At 35.6% G+C, this 17,064-nt stretch overlaps 1 protein-coding gene and 1 pseudogene across 2 annotated transcripts in view; both read right to left on the bottom strand.

Moving 5' to 3' along the window:
* LIMA1 (LIM domain and actin binding 1) overlaps positions 1 to 17,064 on the bottom strand; it is a 74,813-nt gene that overhangs the window by 10,065 nt on the left and 47,684 nt on the right. For both annotated transcript variants that reach the window (XM_011368318.2, XM_023535420.1), the window contains 5 exons: positions 10,281 to 10,365; positions 9,405 to 9,550; positions 6,687 to 6,794; positions 3,010 to 3,094; positions 1,419 to 1,528 (listed from right to left, as the gene is read on the bottom strand). In XM_011368318.2, coding sequence (XP_011366620.1) covers positions 1,419 to 1,528; positions 3,010 to 3,094; positions 6,687 to 6,794; positions 9,405 to 9,550; positions 10,281 to 10,365 — 534 coding nt within the window. The remainder of the gene's footprint in view (positions 1 to 1,418; positions 1,529 to 3,009; positions 3,095 to 6,686; positions 6,795 to 9,404; positions 9,551 to 10,280; positions 10,366 to 17,064) is intronic.
* LOC111744791 lies at positions 5,437 to 5,560 on the bottom strand (annotated as a pseudogene).

Genomic DNA, 17,064 nt, shown 5'->3' on the forward strand with positions numbered 1-17,064 from the left:
AAAATAAGAACAGATTTCAGTTCTTAGATTAGCCATGGAATTTTCCTAGTCCTTCAGTCACATAGAATCCATAGCCAAGTCAGATTTGCTAGCTGTTCTTGATCCAGAACAATAACCCAAGGACTCACATCTGGGCAGGGTTGCTGTTGAAGAGGAAATTAACCCCATGGCATTTGCTACTTTATTGGACTCCAAATACTGTAAAAAGAAAGTGGTGATGACAGCATGAGCAGATCTTTAAGGTCAGAAGACGGGGTCATATTGAATACATGTGCAGATTCAATCACTATAACTCAGTTCTTTCTTCCGTTACTAGCTTTCTCTTGCTTTCTATACCTTTTGCTCCTTTTCAGTAAAACAACTCTCCTCATGAATCTCTGCTTCCTTTAAAATGTTCCTGTATACTTTCTCCTTCATTCTTTTTGTGCACTAGAACTTTCATCAAGGGACCCAGCATGCTCACAGTTGAGAGATACGAGCATGGTGGATGTGTGCATGAGGATCGGGCAGTACAAACTGCCTGACAACTAATGATGCCTATTTAGTTTCTCTCAAAATCTGGCTACTTAAGATAGCACCAGAGATGAAAGACACTAAAGAAATGTGGGTATGTTTGGTTATTGATCAAAATGAGTAAATTAGCACAACATTAACAAAGCATTCAATTAAAACAAGTCAGTTTTAATAACAATAAGCCTCTGACAGGTGCTAGATTTAAAAAAAAAAAAACAACTTTGCTTATTTTTACAAGAATATATATTGGTTTATGGAAAAGAAAAAGACATTTTAAAAAAATTAGTGAATAAAAGGAGACCATAGACTGAATAGCTTAGTAAAATTTTCTTAGGGTACAAAAACTTTGTATATTCTTTAACATCTGATATTATAAGTGTTACTTGCCTGTCCATTTTTAAAGCAAATGGGCTGGCCAACCTCCACTGGAAAGTACACGTTCTTGCTTTAAATATGCTGACCACTAGTCACGTGATGGTAAAGTTCCTCAGACCAGGGAGCTACTATCTTTAAGTTGACATTGTACAAATTCCTGTTCAATGGGCTGATTTTACTTTAACAGATTTCTCTTATTTTCCATTTTGTGGGCTTTTACACATTCACAGATTTATGAACTTAGGACTCCGCCCCCCCACCAAAAAAAAATAAGGTTATTTTCTTAAAATTTTCATAGGTTTTCCAGATTTCAAACTAAGCGATATAATTAAGCCTCCTCTCTCCTGACCCAAACAACTGAGCAGAGGAGTAAGATTTCCAGGAAAAGTAACTGGCCTTAAGCATGTCCTTATTTGGTGTTTTCATGCCCAGGAAAGCAAAAATAGGTTATAATGAACATAATGATAGAAGGTAATGAGCTCTATTAGTAAACCAACGTCTAAAGGCTCAGAGAGAAATTGTCGTCATACCTTCACCGCTTTGGGAGGAGAACTTTCAGAAAGGCTGGAGGCTCTGGCATCTGGACTTAGTGACTTGGGATGGATAGGCTGCTGGACCTCATTCTTAACCTGGGAGTTACCTGCATGAGTTACAAAAGGAAGATATTTTTTAGTACCGTATACAAAATCTCAGAGAAGCTTCCTCCCCAAAGCAAAGTTTAGGCACCTTCACTAATAACAGCTCTAACAAGAAAAAAACACTGCTTTTCTATTGAAGAATACTCTAATGCTAAAAGTCATGCTCTTAGGTTCTCTCACAAATCAGGTTCTCAGCTAGGCGGCTTTCTCACTCTTTGCCACAAACGGCAGAAATCCAAACCACCCCTATATCAGGAATTTCCTATCCTGCAACTTTTGTCATTTTTAAAGATTGTACATTTCGATGACTTTTTGGTAGTTAGCATTTCCAATAACTCTTTCTGGGATACTTCAACTGAAGTTGGTAAAATGAGGAAATGTGAGAGCAGAAATTTCATAACGTGTGTGTGTGTATAATTTGACACCCTTTTTGGTCAGTCCTATAGCAGATATTCATGGATGGAGATTATGGGAAAAGGCTCCATAAAGTTGTTTTTTTTTTCATAATCATTGATGTGTTGCCTACGTAAGTTAATTTCCTGTCAATATATTCGTCACGTGGAAAACTAAGAAGAGGCACAGAAAGTCATTTATATAGCAACTGAGAAAACATAAAAGAATTTCTTAAAATCTAGAGTTAAGTCAACAGAGTACTAAAAGATCAAGGCTTATTTTTCAAAAAAATATTTTGCAAACTTAGTCAAAACTCAGAAAAATTTCTAGTCCAAGCAAAGTGATTGCAAAAGGAATGTTCCTGGATTGAAGCAGCAAGAGTTTCTCTCTGAAGTTTTAAGGTAGGGTTTACTAGAGATGTATTTAGCTCAAATTTCTACTTTAGTTGCTGAGTTTCTCAGTGTCTAATAAACTAATTAATCTGGGGGAGAAGGTAGAAATCTATATATATATATATATATATACACACATACATACACAAAATCAGAATCAAAGTGGATATATTAAAGAATAAAAACAAATTTTTTTATCTTTGGGAGAAGTGAGGCTCAAAATGACTCCAAAATATATGAAAAGGTTTTCAAATTAAACATAAATAGGAAAATCTCTAGAATTTGGCAAGAGGGTAGACTATGGTACACATATGCAGAGAAGTAGAGAAAGATTTTAACAGGTTACTTAAATACTAAATCTTTATCCCTGTAAATGAATAAAATCCTTCTTAGCCAAACTCATATTAAACCGCAAAAACAGTTTTTACAGCTTTAACCCTGAAAAGATTTGGTACGAAAGGTAGGTAAGTTTAATGAGAGAAGTATCAAAGTATTCAGTTTGCCTCAAGTTAATCATATTTAATTGAATTTAACTTCTCCCTAACCCATGAAATGTGTGAAGGGTATTTAAGTATCAGTCCTTAAAACCAAGTGAAAGATCTGATCAGCTGAATTCCTGGATTTAATGTTACCTACTCAGCACTGAGGGAATGAGGACATCCCCCAACCAAATATGGGATAGAGAACAAGAACCTCACCCTCCAGATCTAAGAGCAAATGTTTACGGGAGTCATCTTCAGCAAGGGTGGAACGGACTGCCAGGCTATTCTCGGTTGCAGAAATCTACAAAAAAGGGGGTGGATGGGATTAAGAATCACATTAAAAATAAAAGAGCAAACTGCTGGTAATGCCATAAAAACCTGCTGACTCCAGTCAGTCACTGGTTGCCGGGGGAAATAACGGGCCCCAGAACAGCTGAGCATTTAAACAAGAGGCAGCAAAACGTCTTTTATGAGAATATTAGCCTGCCTCTCAATTACAGAGTAATGCCAGAGACAGACTGCACTCAGCTGCCAAAAGTGTGCATCATCTCCCTTTATAAAAGAACTTCTAAATCATATCTTTCTGTTCTCAAAAGGGGGAGCAGGGCACAAAACAAAACCCTCTATCATAGAGAGCAAAGCTCCTCACCATAAACCATAACTCATATGACCATAACTCACTCCAAGACAATATAAAGTCTTTACATATAGGAAATATTCTTATTCTTTTATTTTCCTGATTCCTCACTTCCCAACCAAATACATTATGCTGAAACAAAAGCTTGCTAGTACAGAAGACTTTTGATAACTATAAAACAAACTTATTGAAAGCTAACTTCTGCTATTACCTTTAAGGTTAGTTTCTCTTTTTAATCCAAGGCTCAAAATAGCAGGGGTTAACAAAATGGCAGATCTTTTTCCCAGAAGCCATCAAATTTAAACAAAAGAACTTTCTACTAGGTCTCTCTCTCCTTTCTACTGGCTGCTAGGCCTTCCTGGTATCTTCCTCCACATTCAAAATCTTAAAGGGTCAATAGGGGACCCAATGTACACTCTTTATGTAAGATTCTTTCATTCAGATGTCAAGGATTTCATAGGTGATGCTGAGAGTTAATATCAGGATGTCTAATATACTGAAAAAATTTATAACAGAATTAAGTTACTGGCTGATTGCACTTAAATTTCAGCATAATTGTTTTTTCCCCACTATTTTCATTTTTTAAAATGTAGTTATTTATTTTATTATGGCGAGATTGGTTAATGAAATCCAGTAAGTTTCAAGTACATAATTCAACAGTAAGGCATATATATATTGCATTGTGTGTTCACCAAGCACTACTCGTATCATTACAGGAATTCTGATATGTTATAAAATGAACCAGTATAATAACAGCCAACATTTGCCAAGTGTTTATTATGATCACTGGAATGATCACCTTACATGCATTATTTCATTTAATGATATGAAATAAATTTTCTGAAAGTTATGCATGGCCATAAAAAGGTCTTCAATTCTTGCTAATTAATAGGTGCATCCTTTCCAGGATGTTCTTCTCTCACCTCTAATTTGGTCACCTTGAACCTGCAGGGTAAATTTAATGCCAATCATGACATCATTGCACATGCCCAACCCGATGACTTCACTTCAGGAACAGCCAGGAGAGGGCACGTGAGATTTTGCTCAAACATTTCATTAAAGGAAAGTACAAATTCATTCACAAGAAGAGAAAGGGAAGAACAATACCTTGACAAAATATTCTATTTCAGGCAAGTTTACCCTGGCATTAATGTTCTTTTGTAACAAGCTGAAGTTCAAATAGTTCTTAGGTACTGATTAACAAAAGCTAGGCAAACAGTCAAAAGGATAGCTGAGGTTCTGAAAAATTTTACAAATTTTAAGGCGGCCAAGACTTTATGAACCTGCAGTATGTGCTTGAAGACTATGTACTATCTTTAGCACCTTTCTTCCCCACTGATGCTCTTTTAGGCTATAATTAAAATGTTCTGAACTTCCAGTTCAGCTCAGAGTTCCAGTTTCAAATTAACATGAAGACAATAAAGAAGAAAACATGAAATTAGATATAGGGACAATTCAAGCATTATTTTCTAGATGATCATTTCTCAAACTATGCCCCTAGGATAGATGGGGGGGCGGGGATTTAATATCTTTTTGATAGTACATAAGAAAAATTCCAAACATACTTACTCAGTTATTCTTAGGGCAACCTCCCACTTAAAAAAAATGGGGAAACCAGGCAGTCTAATGAGAGAACTCACTTGATGCATGACATGTGATCCACGGGACTAATGCCTGAGCCCACTGCTGCAAGGATGTAATTCATTTGATGATTTTATGATTACAAAATACATTACAAGTATTTTGTCTTATTATTTCAACATATATTTGTGATGTTTTAGTAACATAAAGTGATTCAATTTTTCTAATTATTTTCCTGTTCTATTCTATGATTCAAATGGTGTGGCCATTAATCTGAGATCATTTTTCTATGTACCTACTTCGGTCTACATGTGTAGTGTATCTCATGAGCTCCTGTCAGTGTTCTGTAAATAAATCATACTTTTAAAAGTCTGCCACAGTGAAATATGTTTGAGAACTATTACTCTTAAGCCATTTTTTTTTAATGCCTACAGCACCTGGTATTCCTAGGTGGTCTCCCACCCAAGTTCTAGCCAGGCCAGACTCTGCTTAGCTTCTGAGATCTGATGAGATCAGATAAGGCACATTCAGGATGGCATGGCCGTAGACACTCTTAACCTATTTTAATTATCTCTTCATCTTTTGGAAGAATAACCTCAAGGGTACTAATATATATAACAGAAACAATGGTTTTTCTGCTAAGATTAATCACTGTAATAGATTTGAAAGCTCTTTCTCCTCAACTAACTAAACATTTGATTATCATATTGACTGAAAGACCAAAGAAATTGGGTAATGGATTGGCAGAGAAAATGATAAATTTACCGGACATACATATTGTTACTTCAATTAAACCATTCATCTAATGATGAATGCATAAAACACAAATCTAATTTGCTTTCCATCACTGCATGACAACATCCAAACTCTTAAGAGTGGTACACGAAGTTTTTTAAGATGCATACTGGCCCTCTCCCTCCATTTGTCTCTCATCATTGCCTATATGTACCTCGTGCTCCAGCCAAGTCATCTTGGTTTGGATCTCCTATTTCTAAACTTCTGTCATGTCTGCCTGGAATACCCTTTTCTTTCTTTACTCGAACTTCTTATTCAGTTGGCCTTTTTACACACATTCTTCAAGACTCAGCTCACATATCACCTTCTTGAGGAAGTCAGGATAAGTGTTCTTAGCCTGCACTTCCATGGCCCTACATAGCCCTCTCATAGCCCTTGTCACGTTGTTTTATGATAGCCAATCTGTTACTCATCTCTCTTCTACTGTTAGCTTCCTTGAAGATAAAGAGCACATGGAATGGTATGTTTATATTTAGTTTTTAGGCTTAGCATTTCCAGTGCTTAGCATAGTGCCTAGCTTTCAAAATACTTAGAGTGAAAGAATGAAATTTTCTCACATAAAATGAGTTCAATTAATAATATACTTTGAAGATAGTATTTCTAATCAAAACAGATTTTCAAAAATCACTTTGCTCTATGTTCTATGAGCATTTTCTGAGCAAAAGAATTTTCCAAAGAAGGTTCATTATTTGGTCAGCTATAAGTTGCAGAGTTCCCCAACCAAAAATTATGTGACCTGCAAAAACAAAAATCTGTCCTGGCAGCTGTTACCAAATTCCCAGACACTCTACAGCCCAGGGTTAGAGTGGTTTCTAATTTTAAGCATCTAATTTAGAACACATGCTTCCTTGGCAACTGGACATCAGGCTTTTCAACCTACCTTTTCTCCATCCTGATGGATGATGAAGACCTCGGGACCTGGAGGCACATTCTCCTTTTGCTCCAATTTATGAGTTTTGATTTCACCGCCATTGGCTCTCGGTTCATTCTAGAAAAATAAAAATAGTCTGTTAATTAAAAAAAATTCTCACTATTCTATCCTCTTCACAGCACATCTATTAAGCAAATTTGGAATGTGGAAAAAAAAAATTCTTTTAAGATGCCTCAGGTCAAATCTATCCCGTATTTCTCACAAGCAAAACCCACTGACTTGTGAAATGACAAAAGCAGCTTTGTGGACACATACCTCAGAGTTAAATATTTGTACACTAGTCTAAAACCATATGCTCATTAGAATACAGACACACCAACACAGACATACACAAAGCCCCGCCTGCCCCCAGCAAACAATGTTCTTGTGATTCACTCTTCTAGCAGCAGAGCTTGTGGGAACGCAAAGCTTGTGAGTTTTATCAGAAAAGACCATTCTGGAGCAGGGGAAAGGAGATGCCAAGTGCCAATAATTAAGAAAATATACTGACCATATATATATATGCCCGGCCTGGAAAGAGAGACAGGGATGATGTATACATATGAAAACATATTATATTTAATGATACCATAAAACCACCTCTTTTGGTAAGACTTTGAAAAACATGTTTTGTTTTGTTTTGGTTTTTGTATAAAATTCATACTCGTACTAAAGACATACTTTATTCTATTTCTCATAGTAGAACCTCAAAATAAAAAAGCAGGCATTAATACTGTCATAAAGAGTAAGCATAATCATATTTTTTTCCTTGCAAAGAACGCTCGGGGTAAAATATTAAAATTTACTTTACTAGATCCAAAATCAATATAGAGGTAGATGAATATGAACATTTCCTACTATTAGTTTGCTAGTAATCTAGTACCCTTCTGTTCTTTGTGATTCTTTAGGAATGGGGAGAAAACAGGGCCAATGAAGAGAGTATAAGTGTGGCTGACTTACTTTGGTGTGGAATTCCAGATTAAGGCACACACTCTGGAGGTGCATCTATATGGAAGAGCTGGCAGCCAGCACTGCAGAACACCACAGTACAACAGCCCAACACTCCTTCCCGTTCCCATCTCAAAGCCCAGCCTCTAGAAACACGGCCAGAGAGTGTATGCCTTGTTATAACCATCCTCTGTAAGAGGCCTGAGAAATTCCTTTGGGATGAGATAAAATGTCCTTTTTACAAGAATTCCTAAAGCTTTCACCTCTTAAAATTTACAGAGCCAAGAGAATTGCAATGCAGAAACTCTATTAGGAGTTAAAAAAAAAAGTCACTGAACAGGTTTTTCCACTTAGGGAGTCACCTGGTCAGAATGCTTATAACAGGAGGGCACTGGGAAGCCGCAAAATCCTGTACCTGAGAGAATAAAGCTCCACAAATCACATTTTTGCTGTATCTCCTGACCTGCCTTCTAAGAGAAGTCTAAATTTGCTCATTTTTTACACTCACTATTGATTTACACACATCATCTCTTCTTTACACTACAGTGAAAAATCAAGATGAAATTATTCATTGCCCAGAGACTTTAGCCACCAATAAATACTACTGGAGAATGAATACTTAATAATGTGGGAAAAAGAAGGCTCAACTTCTAAAATACACATTATGACCTCTATCTAAGAGGCACCAGTTTCAGTCTGCTTGAGAACAAATAAAATTCAATACTATTCTTCCGACTTTGTTAAAAAATAGAACATCAAGAGATTAATGGTTTGTAATTTGAAATCTTAGAAGGAACAAATGTTTGAAAGATGTGTATATATGTGCGTGTTCACATGTGTACATATGAATAGACGGTAAATTCTATTAAGCGGTTTCATAGCGTCATCTTGCCAGTTAAGCCTAGGTGAGTATAAAATAGAAAGACCCTCCATTGAATTTAGAATACCAAATTTTGTGCTTACTGAGCACGTCATCTTATCATTTCTCTCCCTTTTTTTATCCACTATTTTTTATAAAAATACATGACAAGGAGTAAAGATGAAGTAGGCTATATATCGTATGATTTCATTTAAAAGGAATGTCTAGAATAAGCAAATCCATAAAGGCAGAAAGTAGATTAGTGGTTGCCAGGGGATGAGGGGAGGGAGGAACTGGGAGTGATTGCACAGGCATGGTGTTTCTTTTTGGGGTGACAGAAATATTCTAGAATTATACAGTGATGTTGGTTTCACTACTTTGTGAATATCCTAAAAATCATTGAAGTGTATACTTTAAAAATGGTGATTTTATGTCATGTGAATTATATATCAATAACAAATTGCAAAAAACCCCACCCCATATTTAATGTTGAATACATCCAATATTCTCTCTGCTATTCACATTTTCTTCCCTCAAAAACAAAAATAAAATAGATTTTCTGTTAAAACTAATACAGTACTACTACTTTAACAGAAACAAGATTATGTAGAAGAGAAAGGAAAACTCTCAATGACATTACTGAATGGTAATATCACAAAAAAATGAGTGGGGTCGGAATGAGGCCTAGGAAAGCAAAGTCAAAATTAAAACATGGTAAGGATCATGAATGAAATAATGGTAGGATTCTGTGAAAAGAGAATGGCAAGGGTCCAGGGAAGGAGCCAGGGCTAACAAATCAGGGTCTGGGAGACATTTCTGGTTCCTGCGATCAGTGACCATTTGCTGGATGAATGAGTGAATGAATGATGCAGGACACCTACTGTATAGTTGGTGGAACTGCTTTGTTTGGACACAGCTGCCTGGTACTTGGCCATTCGATCTTTTATGGAGGTTTCTGATAGGCGCGGGATCTCCAGATTTCGCCTAGTCTCGCTTTTCTCCGAGTTGAATGCAGGTGACAACTGACCTGGAAGCATGAAAACAATATGCTTTATTAGAAGATAAAATGTGATTTTAATGACTTTAAGGTTCTAAATTTAGGGCTATTGTACTGATGTAATCAACTTTTTCTATTAAGAGCCCAAAGAAGGTAACTGTTAGAAGTATAACTGTCACTCACTCTCCCAACATTAAAAGGAGACACTTTACCATAATCGAGTATTGCATGTTTAAATTTTTTGGCTTATTTTACATGTAAAAAAATTAGATCTCAATGTCATTTTATTTGCATTTCTTTGATTACTAAGAGGCTGATGATTTTCCTATGTTTATTAATTTTGTTTTTCCTTTTGTGAAGTGGCTTATAGGCTCCTTCAAAACATAGTAATTCCACTCTTAAGGTGCTTTGTTACTGCTAGTAATACAGGATAACCAATCTTGATAGAAGATACTGCCCATTCATGGGAATCCTCAAGCCCCAGATAACCATGGAGTCAAAACTATGGGTAATACTTCCTTGTAATTCCGCAAAGGTACCCTTGGCTTACCACAGGTTACCATTGACAGGGATAGATTAAAAATACAGAGAAGCTATGTGTAGAGAGCAATGAGATTTGGGAATGGCTTGTATCTAATAGATAGACTTTCTTTTAATTTCTGCTACTCTTCCTCCAAAAACATTGGCTTTGAGGCTAAAAGGTCCTGTTACTAATGAGTACTTCCTAGAGAACTTCACACACATGGAACTCTCTGCTTACCTGGACCTATTTCCAAATCATCCAGAGAATAGCTGTTTTCAGAGATCCTCCTTCCACCTGCACTTCGGCTCTGGGCCCGATGAATCTATTTGGAAAATCAAACTCAGGAATAAGTTTTGCATGGAAAATGGGAAATCTAGATGCAATATTCAAAAAGGACTGCAAATCTCCTTAATAAATAAAATCCAGAAGACATTAGGTTTTACATTAGTTTTTATATTCCACAGAATGTGCTTTTAGTGTTATAAATATCAACCACTCATATTCACAGGTGCCCAGGGAAAATTAAGTTAATTCTATCTAGCTTATGCTCTCTGCTAATGATCGTTACTTAACCAGCTTAACCAGAAAGCCTTTTAATTTAACAGTGACTGAGGGGAATCCTTATGTCCTAGATGACAACATGTCTCTCCCAATTGCCAAGTCCTGATGACAGTTATCTGCTGTTTCCCTTCTCTGTCCCACTTTATCCTCCTTTTGCTGCCTGGAGAGACTATTGCATTACCTTTCTAATTGGTTCTTCTACCTTCCAATCAAGTCTCTGTGATGCTGCCAGTATTCCAAGTAACACAAGTAACTATCTCCAAATATAAATCCATGTAACTCTCTTGTTTAAAATTCTCTAAGGATTCCTAATCACTCCTTGAATTAAATCTAAAGGGTTTAGTGAAGACCAGTTTTAGATCTGGCCCCTACCGGCCCTCTCTAGTTATTCTCTTCCTCATCCTTTACCCTCCAGGAAAAGCAAACTGCTGTAAGGGCCACAATATTATAAATGAGTTCCCTCCACCTGGATTACCCTTTTAGCCTCCTGTTGTCTAGCAAGTGCCTGTTCCTTCAAGACTCACTATACACTAAGCAACATTTTCTTTGTGAAGTCAGCCCTACTTCCCCTACATAAATCTAAGTTGTCCTTCCTCTGTTCCCAAGGTACCTGGTTACACTTCCGGTACTGTTGTGTGTCCTTCTATTGAACTGAAAGCTTACTGGGAGCAGAGACCACACTTTTTTTTTTTTTTTTTTAAGTAGAAAAGTGAATGATACAGATTTTTTGAATAAAGTATTTTGTGATTCCTATAAATTACTACATTTTTATCTCTCATACCTATGGTAGATCTCTAATTAAAGTTACAAATTATAATTTTTTTTGGTCACCAAAAGGATTTATTTGGGATAAAGGTTTGTAACCCAGAGCATGCAGACATGGCAAGCCATGTGTACACTCTAACAAATTATAATTTTTAAGACTGGAAAAGTAACTAAATAGAAAGTCACTTAGTGTCACAGAATGTTCCCATGGTCCACAGAGAGCATGTCATGTTTATTCAGATTGTAATGAGAGCCTTCATCTACATCCTATCATTTAAATCTCAATTTATTTCCAAATAACTTGAAGTAGAAAAGATATCTGAAATCCAGCATAACAGGAGATAAGACTTAGTACCCTTTTGAAGTCAACATTAATAAATAGCTATTAAACCTATAAGTTCAATGGATTAATTAACTCAACATAAAGTTTAAGAAAGTGAACTATCACTTTTTTCAAATTCCCTTCGCCTTGGAGATAGAAAACATGCCACTTCAGAAGTCAGAGCCAAGGATTGGTTTGCTTGCACCATACCAATAAGAATATAATTTCTTGCAAATTCGGTATACATTTAATATAATTTATCTCCAATCAGCTTTGCTATTTACATTATTATTGTAATAAAAATCAAGATGAGCTGTGCAACTCTAACCTTGCCACATCATACTCAGGTCAATTGCACCATCAATCACATCTATGACTCATATGAGGCAACACTCTTGCTCAGCCAGCAGCCCCCAATCTGGAAATGAAGATTATCTGCCAAACTGAGAAGATAAATTTGGCAGGATACCCTCCCATCTTCATTTTTTTGGTTTTCAAAACATTTCTCATTTGCAGATAATTAAAGTAAAGGAAATTCCAAAGATTTATCCCAAATGCTTCTGTTCTGTAAGATCACTAAAAAAATTTAGAATTTTCAGGGCTCAAAAAGAGAAAGCTTGGAAATATACTTACTTTTTTTTAACCAAATACTAGAGCAATGTTTCAAATATTTACATTCTGCCAAAGGTAAACTTAAAGTACAATTCAAGAATTTATGTTACATGTTGCAACCTGCTGAGAGTTCGGTTTTCTGTGTGTACTTGTAGTCAGCTGTGAAGTCTCGGTACTGTCTCCCGTGAAGTCCCTACTCTGGTGTTATTGGCAGCAAGACCATTTTGAACCAGAACAATATGCCCTGCCACGGCAGAAATTTTCTGTTTAAACCTTTGGGCTAAATAAAGTAAGAGCTTTTTTTAAAAAAAAAAAAAAAGAAAGAAAGAAAGAAAGAAAAAAAGAAAAGCTGGTTCATGTGGGTATGAATACTCAGAATTACCTTCTTTCAAGTACTAAAAAAGCAAATGTGCAAAGCTATTTGGTCTTAGAGAAAAATAGAAAGAGGAACATCTCTGGAAATCAAAGTTATACTGACACTGGTTCAGAGGAGGAATACAGCTCTGAGATGTGACAGATTTTAATGAGATCCCAGGTAAAGCACTAAGCACTTTTTAAATACTTTTTTCACCTCCAGACTACTCAAATATCCAGAATAACAGGTCTCAAATGCATTTACTATGAATTTTATGATCCTCATTTTACAAGTGGTAATCCGAGGTACAGGAAGAAGGAGGGATTTCCTCCAATGTTTCTCAAGGAAGTAGAGGAGCGCAGAAAGAAAAAAACAAGAATTCTGATTCTAAAATAAATACTCTTCTGTGTATTTCAGCCCTTTTTATTCAGATACCTGAGGGAGCTTTAATCATAATATGTTAAGAGAGAAAAGACAAGATACTTTAAGACTTTCTGGAATTTCCTAAGGCTTGGCCTCACCTCACCCCACCCCACAAGCTCTCCTTCCTGTCAGCTGACTATAGTTACTATTTAATGTGAATGCTCCTTAAACATTCTTTGAGAATTCATAAACAAACATACCGCCGTGTACCAATAATAGAATAAGACTTTGGGGCTTTCAGCCAGTAGTCCGTAGAATTTCTTTTTTCTGAAAAAGTTTTTTTTTTAAGAAAATAAGTTAGGTTCCAAATGTCAAGTAAAAAGCTGGGTTTGTCCTCTGTATCTCTATTTTCATGAAAAATTATCTATAAAAGTTGATTTTCAACACTTTAATTTTACCTCTCTCAGCCATTTCCCTTGGCCTTTCAACTTTGACCTTCCTTCAGACTCTCATTCTTCCAAAGTGAAGGGTGCAGGAAAGATGACGTTAGGGAAAAATGAGACTTTGCTGAACTATGCATGGGGATCACAGAGGGTAGATAAAATCTGGCCTTAATTTCTCAGAGTACTGCAAGGTAAACATTTCCTTTCCCAGGGACACTCTTAGAAAATATAGAGCTCATTTAAGGTAAATGACACACATAGAAGGAGCACTTACCTCCAGGTGCTGGGGTTTCTCTATTTTTTTTTTCTGTATTCCTAAGCATTCTACAAAAACTATGTGTTACTCTTACAATTAGAAAAAAATATATAAGAAAGGAAAGGTAATACTTTATATTCATGATATTAATATAGACAAAAATGATAAAACCAAGTACTGATGAGGTACTGGGGAATTAGATATGTCCTTAGATTGTGCTAGTGGTGTTATAAAACAGTATAATCTGTGAGAACAAGCTGAAAATACGTAAGAAGAATGTTTAATAAATTATATCTTTTGACCATGATAACATCACTTCAGATGATAACATCACTTCTCTAAATAACTAAAACCAAAATGCTTCTACCAAGATGTTTAGAGCTTTTATTTACTAGAAAAAAATCTAATTACCAGGGAATGATTAAATAGTATAGTCATAATACTATATTGCCATAAAGGATAACTGCACAAACTAGGAAGATATATAGAAAGGTCTATATAAAAAAGACCAAACAAAAGATAAAGCACATGAAACAGTAAACACAATGACTAAAATCTTGTAAAAAGTAGTTAGCAATAAGGATATCATTGTGCACAACTGATGAAGGTTACTCTTCAAGGTTAGCTTGGCTTTTTCTTCTCCTTTCTGGGGCGGGGATGGGTGTGTGTGTGTGGGTGTGTGTCAGAGTGAGATTGTTCAGAAGACTAATTTACATAAGAAAAACAAATCTTCTAAACCCATAAGTTTCTAATTCAAGAGTTTTAGTACAAATCTCTTGGCATTCCAATGTATTTTTTCTCTTCATTGCCCTGATGTTTTTATTCAGTTACGAGACTACAAAATATGGGAATCGGGACTGTAGAGAGCTAAATTCTTTGAGAATATAGCTGTTGATGTGTTTAAAATTTTTCCTAGTTTCCTTAGATTTCAAAGATATGTACGGCCATGGCCAGTTGCTTTTATTCAATAACCAGTTATTATAATATTCGTGATGCTAGTGTTATATGGTAGAAGGGGTACTACATAATTTCAGTCCTTGTTCTGATTTTAACTAGTCACATGACATTGGGTATGTCAGTTAACTCCTCTGCCCTCCGCTGTTTCCGTCGGTAAAATAGGGATTTTAATATCCTAACTGCCTAAGAGCAGTGAGCTGAATTAAATAACTTCTTACAGTTTCATAGCTCTAGGATTTATGTAAACAATTTTGATAGGGATTTCTCACTCACGGTAACTCATCAATTACTTAGAAAGCTAGAGGAAATGACTAATATATTCATCTGGATACACACCTATGTTGTCTAATCCAGAAATAAGTCCAATAGCAAGAAGACAAAGCTGGTGATATTTGAGGGGTAAATTAGTAGAGTTTGGACCCTCCAAACTCTAATGTAGCCAATGTTGCTGCTTAGAGAATATTCCAGTCCCTTGACATCACTTTTCAACATGTTTTATTGTGATAAAACCAACTAGAAACCAGTCGGTAGTTCATTGGCATGAAAGTAATCAGAGTCTATGGCCATGCCACCCTGAACAAGCCTGATTCCGTCTGATCTCAGAAGCTAAGTAGAGTTGGGCCTAGTTAGTACTCAGACCTAGGAAGACCAGGTGCTTAGGTATAAAAAATAGATAAAAAATAAAAAATAAGGGATTGTAAGCTGACAAGGTCCTTGCAATCTGTGAGGTCAACCAAGGATTGCCTCGCCTAAAAAATAAAAATAAAAAATTGAAAGCAGAAAAGAGATGACTGGTCTCCAGTTGGCACATCAAGGGCAGCCATTTAGGGAAGTAAGCAGGGAGAAGGATCAGAATTCCTTGACTGGCACTTTTACACCTGGATCTATTATTATCTTACCACTAAAGACTGGAAGAGTTATTCAGAGTTCCTAATTGAGGATAAATAAAACTTAATTTATACTGGTATGAGAACTTTATGAGAAATAATCCACTAAGAGAGAAGTCAGTCAAAATAACACTGAGAGCAGTCTTAGTTACATTTTGAAATCAAAGAAGCTATAAACTATAGACGAATAAATTAGCAAAAAATTAATTTTAACTGGATAAATGAGAAAGACAGCATTGATAGAAAAAACAAAGATAATTCTTATGTTTATTTAACAAAATCAGCTCTCCATATTTAAAGCACTGGCAATGTATCCATTAGAGATATAATGCTAGGTCAATTTAAGATTTATGATTCTCTGATAAGCAAATTAAAGATATACTCCCCTATGTTAGGATGACTATATTAGACCCCACAGTGATGTGATAGTTATTCAAATCCCTTTCTTGGCTAAGCTCATCTTAAAATTATGACTTAACAATATGTGATTAGTACCAATTATGAATATCCTCAGAAGTATATTATTTTTGGAATTTAATTCCAAATAATTTACTTAAGACATTAAGGAAGCAGAAGAAAAATCTTAACATTAAGTAGACAAGGGAACACATGCAATTATTAACCATGAGAGGAGAAAATAAAATACTATGGATAATTTTGTAACAATATAGAGATTCCTTATGGATACCTACCAATTCTTAGAGAAGGCAAATATAAATTCTTTGATGTATAGATTCGTTGGCTATGGATAAAATATCTGGTGAACAAAGATCAGACTTTAGTTTGGTTTCCTTATTTTCTCAAGGGTTTGCTCCACTACACCAACACATATATATTGTTATGTGCCAGTGTTATACAAAGCTAAACAAAATAACAAGTGTCACTTCCAGGAACTTAAAAGAAGGAAAACCACAAAAATGTTGGACTGAAGAAGGATGGTTTTACTCTCATATTAACAAGTGCAGTTTTTGTTGGCGTTTTGATGCTAGCCATTCACATAATGATCTTGATGATGAGAACAGAAATTCTATGGAAAATTCATGGGCTCAGAAGTCTAAGGGGAAAGAAGTAGTAAAGAAGTGAAAAGGGGGATGGGCAAGGGAAACTTCCATTTTTATTTTAGATACTTCTATTTTAGCTGAATGCACTGTTTTACCTTTGTAATATAAAATGAGTTAACAATTAAAATCAGACTAACTGTAAGCATTAAAATATACCATGAATAATGGGGGGGAAGGAGAAAAAAAATTTTTTCAAAATAGTTTTAATTCTATTCACTATGGACAAACTTATCATTCATTGTCTTATCATTACTACCTCCTATCCTTGGTTAGTCCCCAAAGCGTGAGCGAATGAGTGTATTTATGTATTTTAGAAAATAGGAATTTTTGGCAAGGAAGTATTCTTTTTTCTTCTCTTTCTTCCTTTCTCTAATGCCTCGCCTAGAAGACAGACACACTGCATAGAAGCAGCAGCAGTCAGCACCTGTGTAAAAGAATC

The sequence above is a fragment of the Pteropus vampyrus genome, unplaced genomic scaffold (assembly GCF_000151845.1).
Source record: "Pteropus vampyrus isolate Shadow unplaced genomic scaffold, Pvam_2.0 Scaffold140, whole genome shotgun sequence".
Taxonomy (NCBI): Eukaryota; Metazoa; Chordata; class Mammalia; order Chiroptera; family Pteropodidae; genus Pteropus; species Pteropus vampyrus.